This window comes from Metarhizium brunneum, chromosome 1 (genome assembly GCF_013426205.1).
Source record: "Metarhizium brunneum chromosome 1, complete sequence".
In the NCBI taxonomy this organism is placed as follows: domain Eukaryota; kingdom Fungi; phylum Ascomycota; class Sordariomycetes; order Hypocreales; family Clavicipitaceae; genus Metarhizium; species Metarhizium brunneum.
Window position 1 is genome coordinate 4,630,875 of NC_089422.1, and position 14,690 is coordinate 4,645,564.

Below are 14,690 nucleotides of genomic sequence, written 5' to 3' on the forward strand. Positions count from 1 at the left end.
CCAACACGAGGATGAAAGCGTCGAGGAAGTCCATGCGTCGGGATTTGATGAGCCAGCGCTTGGATCAACACCGCGGTCCTAGAATATTAAGACACGGGCCGAGGAAATCTTGCACCGATACAACAAACATCACAGGCTCCAAGAAGCGCAGCCCTTTGCGACCCATGCTGGGCTCCCTTCCCACGGGCATGAATGAAGAGGAAGGACACCAAAATGTACAAAGTTTCGACAACAATAAACCTGGTCATTCTTCCGTCGTCGGCTCTCCATGCTCCGTGTGTGCAGCACCGGCGATGATACACTCACTGGTTCCCCAACAAAGCGTCATTTGAACAATGGCATTCTCTGCCACCACCAGTTCCGTTGCATGTTGGATAATGGAGATTTGAATTGGCCAGTGTGAATTCGTCGGTATCGTACCTTTCTTAGCTCCATTAGTGACTATCAGACAGAGGCTTCATGTCCTGGTTTATCAAGGTGTTGGCGTGAATTCGGTGGTGGTAGCTTGGTTGTTCTGGTAGGGATAACATGGTATCCCCCGGTATTAAAAGACACCTATATATACATCACATTCGATACTTGGATACTGTAACATATCAGAACACGACATACCTCTGACCTATACACGCAATCTCCCAGGGCCTGGAATTGGTCTATAGCCACGATGCCTCATGAAGGAGTAATTCTATATGCAAGCAACTCCCAAGGAAATCCGCCATTGCCGAACCCCCAAGCCAACTTATTGGAATTGGTACTTGATAACCAATTTGATTATCGGCAAGTCCCCTGCAATGGTGGGGGGCGCAGAGCAGATTGGCATTGCAAGAACTCGACGTGTTCCCTGCGCATGACTTAAAGTAAAGTTAGCTACTACCTTCTGTCTACCAGTCCTCCTGACAAATACTATGCGTTTGCCTAGCAGCAGGTCTCAAACTTAATGAATAGACAAGGCAAGGCAATGACCCCATAAAAGGGCAGGGAGAGAGATTTTACAATGCTACACTACTACATACTACATAATTTATCAACATGCTGAAACCGAATCGGAATCATGTTTTACTGTAATCGGCGACTCGGACTCGGTTGGAAATAATCTTGCACGCACCGTATGAGCACGTAGACAGCTGCATGATGTTGCCGTGGTCTATTACCGTGCAGCACCTCCCTTTCTATTGTGTAATTAGGAGTTGCGGGCTGGTCTGGCCTCAGTGCCCTTGCTTGAAGAAGGGTTGGCCTTTCCCATGCGCAGATCCTGCTCACACGTAATTCGACTGAGAAAACTTTGATGAATGTGTAGAAATGCGGCAAAAAAGGGTTATAATCAGATGACAAGACTTTCTTAGTTTTCGCTGGTGCTCTTGCGTCAGATTTCCAAGGCACGGCCCGCCCATGCGATGTTTGTGTTGGTTTTCAGATGCAGGCGAAGAAAGGGCCAGCTAGTACTCCGTACTTGGTAGCTCGAGGCCAGCCCATTCCTGGGTGTCAAGACGAGGGGACGTGTCTCGGTATGCCAATGCCATGGCGTGTTTGTACGAGCGGCGCACGGGAGGATCGCGCTTGGTTGGGGGAGTGAGACCTGAGACGGATGTGAGGGTGGTTCAGACCACAATCCCCGTGCTTGAAGATTATGCCACTGCGTCCTCGGCGCTCCGTATGTACACCCACCAGATTGTAGTACTAGTACTACCAATTGGTGCCTTTGTTCTCTGCGAACTAAGAAGCTCCATGATGTCCGGTGTTCCTCGGGGAGCATGATAGGGGCTTGTTGCGGCTCCCAGCCGCCCCAGCCGCATCAGGGCACAGACGTTGCCCCTATTGAATTGGTTGCATACATGGCCAGCACACCCTTGGCGAGCATCAATCAGCAGTCAAGGGATACTTGGCTGGTGATGGCGAAGAGGACAAAGGTTGCGACGCATTCATGATTGATGGGCGCCATCCGGCTGGACCGGCGGCGGGAGGGGACCAATAACGGCGAGTCATTGTGCAGGCCTTGATGAAATGAAAAGTTGGATAATTACCGCAACATGGAGGGCAATCTAGATAGTTCCTCATGCCATTATGTATGTGAGACTGGCAGTCTGGTCGTTGGTGTGTGTTCAATGTTGTCTGGTAAGTTTCTGCTGGGGCACCGTTGCCCCTGCTCATTTTGCGTGCATTGTGCCCTGACTAGAAAAGTACATTAACATGTACGGATGACGGGCGGGCGCTGGCAAGTGCACCCGACAAATGCGCACCCCTCCGCACTCCGTGTTTTGCACCAGACATGACCCCTCCCTCCTCCAGTCCCGAACCAATTTACAAAACTACTTTAATAACAACAGTATTATTAGCATTGTTGTCATCATTATCATCACGCCGAGGTGCGGAGACCGTACCACAACACGGGTTCCGGATGCAATACGAGGATATAATGCAATCCTCGATGCACTGCGCGGAGAATGCACTACTGCTCCGATCGACGACGTGGCTGAGGGGCCGCACTTGGTGCGTGTTCAGTGGCGCGGTGGCGCGGTGGCGCGGTGGCTGTCTCACGACCGACTCGATTCGGCTCAGGGGTCCATGTTCAACCCAGCTGAGCCCAGGCCACGGTGCATGCCAGTGCAAGGCTCAAGTGCTCGGTAATTATGACCAGTACTACGGAGTACTAGTAATCGATCCAGATGTCTGAGGGCCACAGGGACAGCCAAGCTGCATGAAATGCTGCGGGCTCATTGATCCCGGCTACGGGCCCCAACCCCAGAAGCGCCTTTTCGTCATTGAGCCGACCAGACCCCAGCTTGACCGGGCCTCCCATTGAAGCCTGCATGCGAATCCATCGTTATGCATTTGCTGATTTCAGGGCCGAAGGCTCCGAAGGGGCCGGCGCCGTCGACGTATGTATGTACATACATACATATCGACATACGTATCCATGCCCGCTCCTCATCGCGCATGTCCAGTCGTGTGGGTGATAAGCAAAAAAAAAAAAAAACGGCCTGGTGCTAGTCGACCAGGGTCCATGGATATCTAAAACAGGTCGGTCCTTGACTCCTTGGGCTCTTACCTGATGTCGATGCAGGACGATTAGTCCGTAATCACTTCTGTTCGTCCCATCCAACGCTCGTCCTTCACCCCCAGCCCTTCAACCCCCTTTGGTACGATTTGGATGCCGCGTCTTCCTCGATATACCAAGAAGCTCGAGGCTCCTTGTTTCAATCTTGCCGCTGATCGCACAGGACTGAGCATTGGGCCGTTGGCGTACTTTGCGCCGTTACGACTCCCGTTGTTTCGTCGCAACGTCGCAACGCCTGGCCGGTGGAGAGTCATTTCTGGGTAGACACCACACGCCCAAGCCCAAGCCCAAATCGCCGCGCCCCCGAGGCACTCGATAAACGTATAAACATGCTGAGCCTACAAGAGGCTGCCCAGTCGCCACCTGTTGGGGGAACAGGTGGGCGATCGCGATATTCAAAAGCGCTGCCGTCCGTCCCTGTTGCCGACAGCCAAGGTGTCGCTGACCTTCCACCGCTCCCGCTTCCAAAAGACGTATCTGAATTCCAGTTCCCTCTCCCCCCGCGGAAATCGTCCCGTGCAAACGACAACACGACGGGTGGCAAAAGCATACCCAGAAAACCCGTTGGCTCATCGGCATCGAAACCCGCTGCACCACCGTCTGGCGCGTCCAACATCAATTCACCGCCTCTCTCGATTCCGCCTCCGGGCGGCTCCATGGCGATGCCCAGAGAAGCAGTTGCCAGAGCGCCGGAACCACAAGCACAGCCTGTTCTTATTGTTCCTCCCGAGTCCTCGCCCACAGATTCACTATCCAGTCTATTGTCCGCGTATTCTCGAGAACCCGATGCCCCCATGTCTGGTAGCACTTACACGACAGCAAGCACAGCCAACAGCTTCCATGACTCTCATCTCAGCCCGTCGCTGGGCAAAGACGGACCATCAGCTGGCAGCAACACTTACTCACAAACACAGGTGCCTGCAGTGAAAAGCGAGCAAGGTTTGGAACACAAGGCCCAGAGCCGCCCTGCGCCGCCTCGAAAGGACGATTCATCTCATCCCAGTTCGTCGTCTCCGAAACTGCTGCCCGTTGCACCGCTATCTGAAAAATCCTCAGCTCCTCGGCCTGAAATTTGGAAGCGTCGACCACAGACCGCCGAGAAGAACAAAGAGCTCTCCGATCTAAAACTAAGCCATAGCCACGGCTCAACTGCCTCGGCCTCGACAATTCAGTCCATTGAAACCGCTGTGCTTCTGGCCTATGCCAACATAGGTTCCGAAATCAAGCCCGCAGAGGAGCCGAAACAAGACGCAATACCGCCTCCTCCAGCCCTCGGCTTGCCCCGTCATAACGTCAAGCCAGTGTCTCAGGACAAGGGTCAAGAAACAGAAACGCAGATGGGGAGCATCGGCTCGAAGCTGCAGGACAAGGTGGGAAAAGCCCAGAAATCCCGTACCCCGGTGGATCGCAAGGACTTGCCTGTTCGCCGCGATAGCAAGCGGCCACCCACACCGGAATACCGAAAGGGAGATGCCAGTCCTCCGTCTTCTCGGGCTGACACTATCGCCAAGCCTGCCTCTCCCGTCTCAGCAACCGGATCGCCAAAGGAAGGGGCCTTGTCTACTGCATCCAAATCGCCACCTCCACAACCGACCGCACCGTCGAAATCGGAACCAGTCGCGCCGAGCCTTGTTTCTGTTCCTCCCATTGCTTCAACATCTGCGAGCAGGCTGCCCCAAGCCGCACCGGACCTTCGGCTCAGTACAAATCTTCTAGAAATGAAACGGAGCAGCCCACCTGCCAAGACACAATCCCTGACTATGAATGACAGCAACCGTGGCATCAGTATTTCGTCGGATTCAGTGTTCAGCCGCACGTCATCTGGTCAAAATGTTGTAGGCGCCAGTGCCGAAGAACCTAGTAGGCCTGCGACGGCCACCGGCTCGTTTGACCCAAGGATTGTCACTTCAGATACCCACGGACCGATGTACCGAGGACGTGATGGGACTCTCTACCCAGAAATGAAGGTCGTGCGAGAGCCAGACCCCAGAGCAGCATACTTCCCTATCCAAACGGATAAGCCTCTGCAGCCGGGCGCGATAATTTCTTCGAGGCCTCTCAACCACACACATTACAACTGTTTCCAGAAGCATCGAACCATGAATCGCCGGTCGAACCGAAATTATCCGCTCACTTGTCAGACGTGTGACAAAGCTGATACAGAGGACCGTTGGGTATGCACCTTCTGTCACCTGCGCATCTGTGAGACATGTCTGCAGGGACTGAACGGGCATCAAAAGGTGCTTAGAAGGTTGGTAGACCAGCTTCGAGCAGACACGCCTGTTAGCTTATCGTCAGCGTCGCCGCCTGGATCTGCCCTTGGCATCGAGCTCCCTGCATAGGAACGCACGGCAATGAAGGCACTGGTTGCCCGAATCTAACATTGTTTTGTGCTCGCCTTTCTTTGTACTAGTAAAGCATTCGCATTTTTCTATTAGTCTGGTTGGCTCACGGGGGGAGTGTCCAGCCCAGCTCACGACCTCTTGAAGATCTCGTCACGGTTATGTCATCATGTATGTAGAATGGGAAGCTGTCAATGGCTGGATTTTAGAGACGAAGATCTGCTGCAACAAATTACGTTTGACTTTTACGTTGGAGATACCTGCATTTTGGACAGCCTTGAGGATCGAAAGGCTTGGTTTGTTTTTTTCTTGGCATCATATAAATAGGGGACGGAGTAATATCGGAGGAGTCACCGCCAAGGGGGTTCGCTGATTGTCTTTTTTTTAAACAAAAATTCAAGAGCGGGTTCGTAGGCGAAGATTCACCCTTGGATTTGGTTCGTCATAAAGAATTGACCGAATATTCATGTCAAGAGTTTGCCAGGAGCCTAGTGAAACTCGTTAATGTCGTGTGTAAGGGACAAGTTCTGGGAACTCCAAATGAGACTTGCACAATATATTACATTAGGCATATGTATTCAACATTCAATGTTTACAATTGTCGATCCTATGGGAACTGAGTGGGTCCCGACAGCCGTATAATAACTGGGGCAGCCAGCGCTACAACTTGACCGGACCTTAACAAAGCACCAGACCAGACCAGACTCAAGCTAATCACCGAGTACTACTATCAATCAGTACTTGACGTATACGGCTGCCCCTGACATGAAGCTGCCATTATCAATACAAACCGGCGGCCATGTCCTCTCTGCAAAGGACTCGCTCCTTGCGTAAACCAACGATACCACCTCCCGCAGAAAAGCCGGTCAGACCTACCGCCACAGATGCAACACGAAGCGGCTCCCCCAGCCGGTTACCATTGAAGCCATTCGCACGACCTCCAACCACCATCCTGCCAGGCTCATCCGCAACAAACACCACCACAGCCGCGTCATCGCGAAGCAGCAGGCCCGCCCCGACCTCACTAGCACGCTCAAGCTCGCTATCCACAAGGGCAAATGGAGCCTCTGCGCAAGAAACGGCCAAGAAGGAGACGTCTCGCTACCCCCCGGCCAGCGGCGCGAACAGAGCGGCCGCCAGGACCCGACCTACGTCCGCAGGCAGCGGGAGCGCAGAACCTGCTCGGCGCCCACCGACGCATGTTCGTGCCAAGAGCACGGCGACGAGCCTACCACCTGCCACGTCGTTGCCGCCGCCGTCGAGCGGCCGCGTCGGCAGCCAGACGACGGCAGCCAGAGGCGGCCACGGTCGACATGTATCCATGTCCGTAGACAACAAGGGCCCATCTACGCCCGCGAAGCCAAGCGTCGCACCGCCGGCCGCGGTAGCAAAGGCACAAGCCCAACCGCGGCTGCGGCCCGCCTTCTCAACGCTGCAGCAGCATTACTCGCCGGCAAAGTCGCAGGCCCCGAAGCCGCTGACCTCGGCCATCATCGCCCCGCCCTCGCCGTCGAAGCTGCCAGCCAATATCGCCGCGTCGGCCGAAACGAGCAGGCTACAGGCCGAACTTCTGCAGCTGCACCTCCTCCACCGGGACTCGGGGGCAGTCCAGGCGCAGTGGCACGCCAGCGCCGAGGCGAAACTCGGGGCGCGCTTCGAGGAGCTCGGCCGAGAAAGCGGACGCGTGTCCGAGAGGGAGCGGTTCGCCGCGGAAAGCGACAACATCCTCGCTTTGAGGCGCTGGGCACGCGGCGGCAGGTACGGGATAGAAGACAAGATCCAGTCGCTGGATGAGATCTTGACCGGGCTGTGGACGCTCAGTGAGCCTGCGGGTCGGTACGCGAGGGTGGTGAAGCGGTTTGAACGCTGGGCCGACCACATGTGTGACGCCGAGGAGGCGAGACACGATATTGGGAGGATGCTGGTCCACGGCCATGACTCGTTGTTCGTTGGAGAGCTGGATGCTACTTGGAGAGAAGAATGTGCCGGCCTGACTAGACGCTTGGAGACTTGGAGGGCCCGCCTCGCCGAGATTGATGATTTGCCGACACAGGAGGGCGTAGCTACGGCCGAGGCGTCCAGTTTGGGGAGGATGCTCGCTGGGGCAGGGAATCTCGTGCACGATATGCTCACCGAGTTGCATGCCATGCAGGAGATTGAGCAGCAGGCACTGGCTAGGGAGGATGAGTGGATTGAGAGGGTGAATAGGGAGGGCGATGACGACATTGATACCCCGAGGGCTGGAGCTGTATGGCGAGTGATTTGACATGAGACTTTTTGACGATGAAGCGACCTCACTTGTACAGGGTATTTGTATAACTCCGCCATGTCTTTCTGATAATAATGAGTCATCGGCAATAGAAGGCGAGAACTGATGGGGGGAAAACAGATGAAATTTTCTTTCATAACTTATCAAAGACTGCTCTAACATAGCTATGCAGCAAACAAGTAACCTTGAGCAGACGAGACGTTTCGCACATCTCCCGGTCCACTCCAGGCCCTGTCAAAAGATGACTCGAATCAAAAGACTCCAAAGGGGCAGATTGAGCGAGAGGGCCAACATTCTAAATCCTACTGCTATAGCCAGGGCGGCGTAATATCATCGCACTCGTCTGTATGAATGACCAATAAGGCTTGGTGCGTAGTGCGCATTTTCTCGTCTTTTCTTTTCAAAATCGTCTTGCTCATAAGCGTACGTATCCCAAGCCTCCGTTCGCGCAGCCAAGCATCTTCATATGTGATCTCCTCTGAACCACCCCCCACTACAGGAACGCCTTTCTTGGAAAACCAACACCCTCAACAGCAGGCTCGTCTACAAACCAGCTGCATCTGTCGCCAGAGGCCTCGTTGACCAATGAGCAAGGCAGAGTGGGCTCGAGGGAGTCAAAGATTTCTTTCATGATATCCTTCTTTCCACCGCCTGTAGCGACAAATGCTACGCGAACGGCGTGGGTGACAACGGGCAGAGTGAGAGTGATTCTCTTGGGAGGGGGCTTGGGAGAATCTTCGATGGGGGCGACCCAGGCATCGGTCTCGCGAAGGAGAGGGTGGCCAGGAAATAGGGAGCAGGTATGGCCATCGGGGCCGCAGCCTAGGAGGACGAGGTCGAAGATGGGGAGGCGAACAGAGTCGCGACTTGCAAAGCTGCTGACTAGAGTCTTTTCGTACTGGTCGGCAAGTTCTTGGGTATCGTTGAGATAGGTGGTGTCTATGGGATGAACGGTAGGTTGCTGGTCGGCAGGAATCTTTTCGAGGAGCTCAGACTTCAAGAGGCCGTAGTTGGAGTCGGCGTGGTCCAGAGGCACGGCACGCTCGTCGGCGAAGAATATCTCCCACTTGGTAAAGTCAATCACATCTTCGGGGCCACTCGACGGGGCGAGAAGAGCCTGCGCAAGGGTCTTGGGCAAGGAGCCTCCTGAGATGGCCACTTTGAACGAATCGTGACGTGAGAAGCCCGCATTTTGACTCTGTACGACGTAGCCGCGGAGGGCTGTTGCGAGCGAGGCGACGTTGCCAAAGGCATAGAGGTTGGGCTGCGTCTTGGGCATGGTGACGGGAACGGAAATGCGAATGATTGTCCCGCGTGTGGAAAATAGGAAAAAAGTCGCTTGGGGTAGAGTTGGATTTCACAAGGATGCGATGCAGACGATGATGCAATTTCTCTGCTTCGGCTGTGGCGGCGGTAGAGATGGGCCGTGTGGCAGTTGGAGTATTGGAGTAGCTCTTCCAAGGATGACGTAAGGTCGTTTGGCCCAAAAAAAAAGAGGGCAACAGCTGCTCGCAGAAACGGATCCAGGTGACAGATCTGTGGCGGCGCAGGAAGGAATGGTGGCGAGAGGTGAGGGGACGTCGCAATGAAGAACGTGAAGATGCGAGCTGCTTGACGCTCAAGTCTACGTTAGAAGTCGCCAGGCTTGAAGCTTGACGCTTGATGGCGGGGTCGACGGTTTTGGTCGAGCAGATGCGGCTTGAAGGTCTTACTGGTCGCTGGGAAGACATGGAAGAAATGGCTGGTTCCACAAGAACCCGGCTCTGATAAGATGGAAGACGACTCCATAATACTCGGTAGAGTTCACTCCGTATCACGATATCACGGTGTCATGTATCATGGTATCATGTAACTACAGAACATTGGCAGCGAGACGACATGACTTGCATTTGCGATGATGCAAGGACCGAGTACTGATCGACCGACCGACTGACTGAATGTATGAACTTGGCCCAGCTCCAATCAAAGGAGTGAGTACAACGCAACGTCGGGAGCATCCGAGAAGACCATGCGACCTTGAGTGTTGCTTGAAGTAACCTTGTGCGTTCCTACCCTAGGTACTAGTTTGGCATCTCGCATGCCTCAGTACGTACATATAATAGTATATTAGAGGCTATTTTTAAGTGCGTTTTGACCAAACCACTGCTGCCTCTTGTCGAATAGGTGATATCTGCCAAGTTTGACGACATGCAGGTTGAACCAGCCCCCCACGATTGGGATTGTATACAGTATATGAACTCGTACTCATGTCACGTCATTGATACTGGCAGTCAATCGTCGAAGCCATGGCCGTGGTCGAAGCTTTAGGATGAAGGATGTGGCATTTCCTTGCGTGCGGGTGCCGATTTTCTTCGGCTGTACAGAGCAAGTGCTGGTAAGCTCTCTGCACCGAATGCACGCCGAGTTGCCGTTGGGCAAACAATTGGCGACGAATTGACTTGAAGCAGTTGTTGTCTCAATATATGTCTGCAACACACACGCACATAAACACGCTTACTCACTCACATTGAAAGCATGTGAGAAGGCGGGGTAATTTTGAAGGATCGAGTCCATGAGTGGTGCAATGCAACCAGTGTCTCTGTGCCCCGCCCCTCATTTGACGTTGGCGTCCATGCCGAATACATTTGACCTACGTCCCCAGTGCGGTGTGTTGGATGGTTTGATAGAGGATATCACATATCACGACCTGGAGGCAGGTGGTGCACCGCCTTTTAGCTGGGGGGGTGTTGTGGGATTTCACGCTTCTTGGGCAGCATAGGTTACAATTTGCACGTCTCCACCCCATTGGTGTCTTGCACCAGTTGGCCAGACTGCTCCGCGAACGAGAGGGCCTTGTTTGCACTCAAGTGCGGATCTGGTGATGGTGGCAAATATTGCCTGCAGGTGCAGGAGCGCTTGAGCTGAGGTGCATCTGTTTGTTGTTACCCAACCACCGCCCACTTTTATCCAATGGGTTGTCATGGATAGTGGATTTGAGTGTTGGTTATTCCTTTATTTGACATGTCGGTATAACATGCTCCGATGGTTGTGTCTAGTGTTAGTCTTCATGGGGATTTCCGGGATGAGAGAGATGCTTATGTGTTTACTGGCGTACCTGTAGACCAGACTGAATGTTGTCAACTGGTACTTAACGCTCCAGTGCATTTGCTCCATTGTCCCCCTGTCTCTGGGCCACACACTCCGCTCAAGCGCTCAAGCGCTCCCTGAGCTCGCTGGAGGTGCTAAAACGGCAAGTCCTCCTGTAAGTAGTACCTTCCGTCTGGTGTTTATTCCAGCCAGGCACTCGCACTGTAGCAGCGGCCCATCAGCAGAGACCAATTCGCAGCATTCATATTCGCATCAATTGATATATTGAAACCGCCTTTTCCGTAGCTACCCACCTTGCCTACGCCGACATCTGGAAGCTAAGGAGAAGAATTTTCGTCAAACACCAAGACCAAGTTTTAATAGTATTGGCGTGTCTAACATTTGGCTTGAGCCACCCGAACCCACTAGTGCGAACTGGCCGCATCCAACCAAATCCGAGTACCAGGGATCTGCTCAGGGCTGACATGGGTGGCCTGCGCCACATTTCACGAGCCATGCAAGTTCCATGCCTCGTTTTCCTCCTACACACACACACACACACACACACACACACGTAAGCAACGCGGGCACGCACACGCTTATTATATGCCTATGCCTTTGCCTATGCCTACGCTGACTCCGTATTACAAAACGGACGACAGCAGGACAGGCAGTCAGAATCTCCGCCCAACGGTCCCAGGCGGCTGTCTTTTCTCGAACCGCCTTGTCTCTGGGCCCTTGTCTGGGCCCCAATGCCCACGATAACTTCTGGCCTGTCAAAAGTCACTGATCTCCACGAGTGGCTGTCACACGCTTGCATCGGGAACGGTGGGTGCTGGCAAACAAACTATGAAAAAAAAAAGGTATTACAAAAGTCTTATGAACCCTGAATTTATCCTGTTCCCTGGGACCCTGAACAGAGGGGTATGTACATACAACACACTTCCAAGTTGCTCGATGCCCCCGACCCTGGGTCCATCTGGTCCATCTGGTGGTCCATCCGGAGCCAGATTGGTAGTTTGCCCCAAATCTGAATCTGGTGCCACTGAACCACCTTGCCCAGGGCCAATCCCTTCTTCTCATTCTTTCCCACCTTCTTCTCGATCCTTCTCTCGTATACTCCGTAATCTCACACTTGCAGTCTATAACTCACCAGGAGTGCTTCAAGACATTTGCGGCCCATAAACCTCGTACGTGGAGCTGATACACCCGTCATCGTGCCGTTCCCCTCTCAACTGTTTTGATCCGTCATGCTGACCTTGCCGCATAGCCCGAGGCGCTTTGCTATTAAGGCAAGCCTACAGCTCCTTCTTCTCCCCCTCGCTTGTGCCTATATCCCAAGTACGCCCTTGACTTCGTGCTGCATGGCTGTGCTATAAACAGACCACCGCCAATCCTCTGGAGCTTGCCTTCGATATCTAACCAACCCGAAGACCAAGGAACTATCCTACGACACAGCTCCAAGGGTGTTACAGAACTCTTGAAAAACGACCCTATCACAGTTCTGGGGGCACATCCCTTCTGAGAAGCTGCCTCGGTCACCAAGAGCCTTGACTGTGCGGGCCCAACGGCACATTTCATGTCTCGAACGAAGGACAGCATTGAACAACATGGACGACGTTGACCTCCGAGAGCAGTTGCTTGATCGGCGACTTCAACTGACAGAAGGCCTCAATGGTTTGCCCTATGACTTAATACTCTACCTGCAACGCGCCGTCGTTCACTCTGACTTGGGTTACCCGGACCTTGCTGCTGGTGATGCCTACAAAGCCTTGTTGTTAACCGATGAGGTCTGCAATGAAGGTTTTGAGTACCACGAAAAGGCCATGGAGAGCCTGTTGATGCACACAGGTGTTCCAATTCCAGAGGTTATGGCCTTCGGGGACCTTCCCGAAGAGTGGTCCCCTGCTGTCATCGAAAGCCTAGGTGGTGGCGAAGAGGCTGCCCGTCGACTTGCTGGCCTCGCTTCGATTCGAGCCTACCAGATCCTGGCACTGAGCCTGCTCCTCTGCGGCTGCTTGAAGAGTGCCTCCAACTTCTGTCAGCGCGGCTTGAAGCTTGCCCCTGAGAACAAGGAACTTCTCAATGCGCAAACCCACATCACGACTGTAGCTCGACGTCGACTACGCCGCGACGATTTTGATACAAACGACTTGCCTGATTATGGCCTGGTTCGCCGGGAGGTCTATCCGTGGAATGACCATGAGCCAGATCGTTTCGCAGAAGACTCGTTGAAGGCGCTCAATGCAGATCTGAAGACCATGGCGCCCAAATGTGCAGTGCAGGTCGCCACTTTACCAGTTTTGTTGGAAGGGGCAAGTAACACGGACCATTACGACATTATTCCTACTTGCAAACAGCTCGGCGTCTTCGCTGTTGAAGATATAGAGCCTGGGGAGGATGTGCTGCGTGAATACTCCCTGTTGACTGCCAACAACCGGTTAAAGGATCCCGTATGCGACGCTTGTAGTTCCGACCTTCCACCTCTTGGCAGTAATAACGAGGCTGTAAACTGCGACGAGTGCTATGACACTGTCTTCTGCAGTCAATTCTGCCACGATGTGGCCCAGGAACGCTACCACCCTGCGGTATGCGAAAAGGATGTCGATGCCATTGCCAAAGATCCAGAAGCTTCCGAGGCAGATGAGACCTTGTATCTTCTTTTACTGTCTCGAGTGTTGGCGCTGGCTTCACACCAGGAAGTCCATCCTCTCGATGTGCGGGAAGTTCGATTCATCTGGGGCGATTTCGTGCCAACGGCCACCAATGACATCGACATATCGCCCAATGCTGGGCCGCCTCCAGAGTGGACATTGCCATTCTCTTTCAAATATAATATTGAGACGCCACTTCATATCCTTGAGAAGATGGATATCGATGTATACACATCTCTCCCGCAGTACGACTTGTGGATATTAAACACTCTGTACGCAAAATTTCGCGGGACAGCATCGGCGCGCAAGAACCCTCGAGATGGTAGACCCGATGTGGCGGCTGTTCACCCTTACTGGTGTCTTGCCAATCACGACTGTGATCCCAATGTAACATGGGATTGGGGTGGCCGCATGGTCTTGTGGGCTCGCAAAGAACGTGTCGTCGGAGGCCGACCAGGCGGCATCAAGAAAGGCGAGGAAATTTTGAACCATTACTGCGATGTTTCGCTGCCGGTACAACAACGACGAGAATGGGCTCGAGGCAGTCTAGGCGGCTGGTGCATGTGCAAACGTTGTCGAGACGAAGCTAGTCAAAATGGTGTTGAACCACAAGCTTAGGTACCTAAGGCATATGCACCTAATTTAACTGATTGCGGAAGCAGATACCCTCATATTTCAACATTGTTTTTTTTTCGACGCAGCTGTATTTTATCACGTCAGGCACTGTTTAAGCAACTGTGCGCAGTCTTATCAAGCGGCTGTCGGGGTGTTGTCGGTGCGAAATTTCCGTGGTCCTTGCCTTTTTGTTGACGGTTACACGCGGCCGTGGATGAGAGACGAGGGAAGCTGTCAATGCTATTGCAACCCCGCTCAAATGATACGTGGACTCCGATCACAAAATGGTAAATTCCGGTGATGAGAGAGCCATTGCCATACCGAGAAGCCTCTGGTTGTCCACAGTCGGTGAGCAAATACTTTCAGGGCAACTTGCAATAATACAAACAACTTGGGTTGAACAACTCATCTGCCAAATGGAGCACATTAGTCCATCGTTTCCATCTCGGTACTGCCGGCTGATGCCAGACAAACGGAAACAATGTCATCACCGCCGCGGAACAATCATTTGCCCAAGCAGTCGAGCCGCTGACATGAAGCCCGATTAGGCTGATATAAAATTATATATTATATTGATGCTTATATGTATACCATTTCACACGTAATGAGCAATAAGTTGAATGCATTTTTCGTCCCCCACGTGGTCAAGCTCACTTTTCTTTTCCTTTTCTTTTTCTTCTTCCTTTTTT

The 14,690-nt window shown here is 53.1% G+C and overlaps 4 protein-coding genes across 4 annotated transcripts; 3 read left to right on the top strand and 1 right to left on the bottom strand.

Annotated features, from left to right (window-relative positions):
• Positions 1-3,384: 3,384 nt before the first annotated feature.
• On the top strand, positions 3,385-5,397 carry G6M90_00g013840 (uncharacterized protein; the record flags this gene model as incomplete). Its single annotated transcript, XM_014693652.1, has 1 exon — positions 3,385-5,397. One exon carries the CDS (start codon positions 3,385-3,387, stop codon positions 5,395-5,397), a length of 2,013 nt encoding a protein of 670 aa, XP_014549138.1.
• Positions 5,398-6,196: 799 nt separating this feature from the next.
• G6M90_00g013850 (uncharacterized protein) lies at positions 6,197-7,663 on the top strand (the record flags this gene model as incomplete). Its single annotated transcript, XM_014693651.1, has 1 exon — positions 6,197-7,663. The coding sequence occupies one exon, from the start codon at positions 6,197-6,199 to the stop codon at positions 7,661-7,663; it is 1,467 nt and encodes a 488-aa protein (XP_014549137.1).
• A 496-nt stretch (positions 7,664-8,159) lies between these two features.
• On the bottom strand, positions 8,160-8,945 carry G6M90_00g013860 (uncharacterized protein; the record flags this gene model as incomplete). The annotated part of the gene is made up of 1 exon (XM_014693650.1): positions 8,160-8,945. One exon carries the CDS (start codon positions 8,943-8,945, stop codon positions 8,160-8,162), a length of 786 nt encoding a protein of 261 aa, XP_014549136.1.
• A 3,397-nt stretch (positions 8,946-12,342) lies between these two features.
• On the top strand, positions 12,343-14,004 carry G6M90_00g013870 (uncharacterized protein; the record flags this gene model as incomplete). The annotated part of the gene is made up of 1 exon (XM_014693649.1): positions 12,343-14,004. The coding sequence occupies one exon, from the start codon at positions 12,343-12,345 to the stop codon at positions 14,002-14,004; it is 1,662 nt and encodes a 553-aa protein (XP_014549135.1).
• Positions 14,005-14,690: the final 686 nt, after the last annotated feature.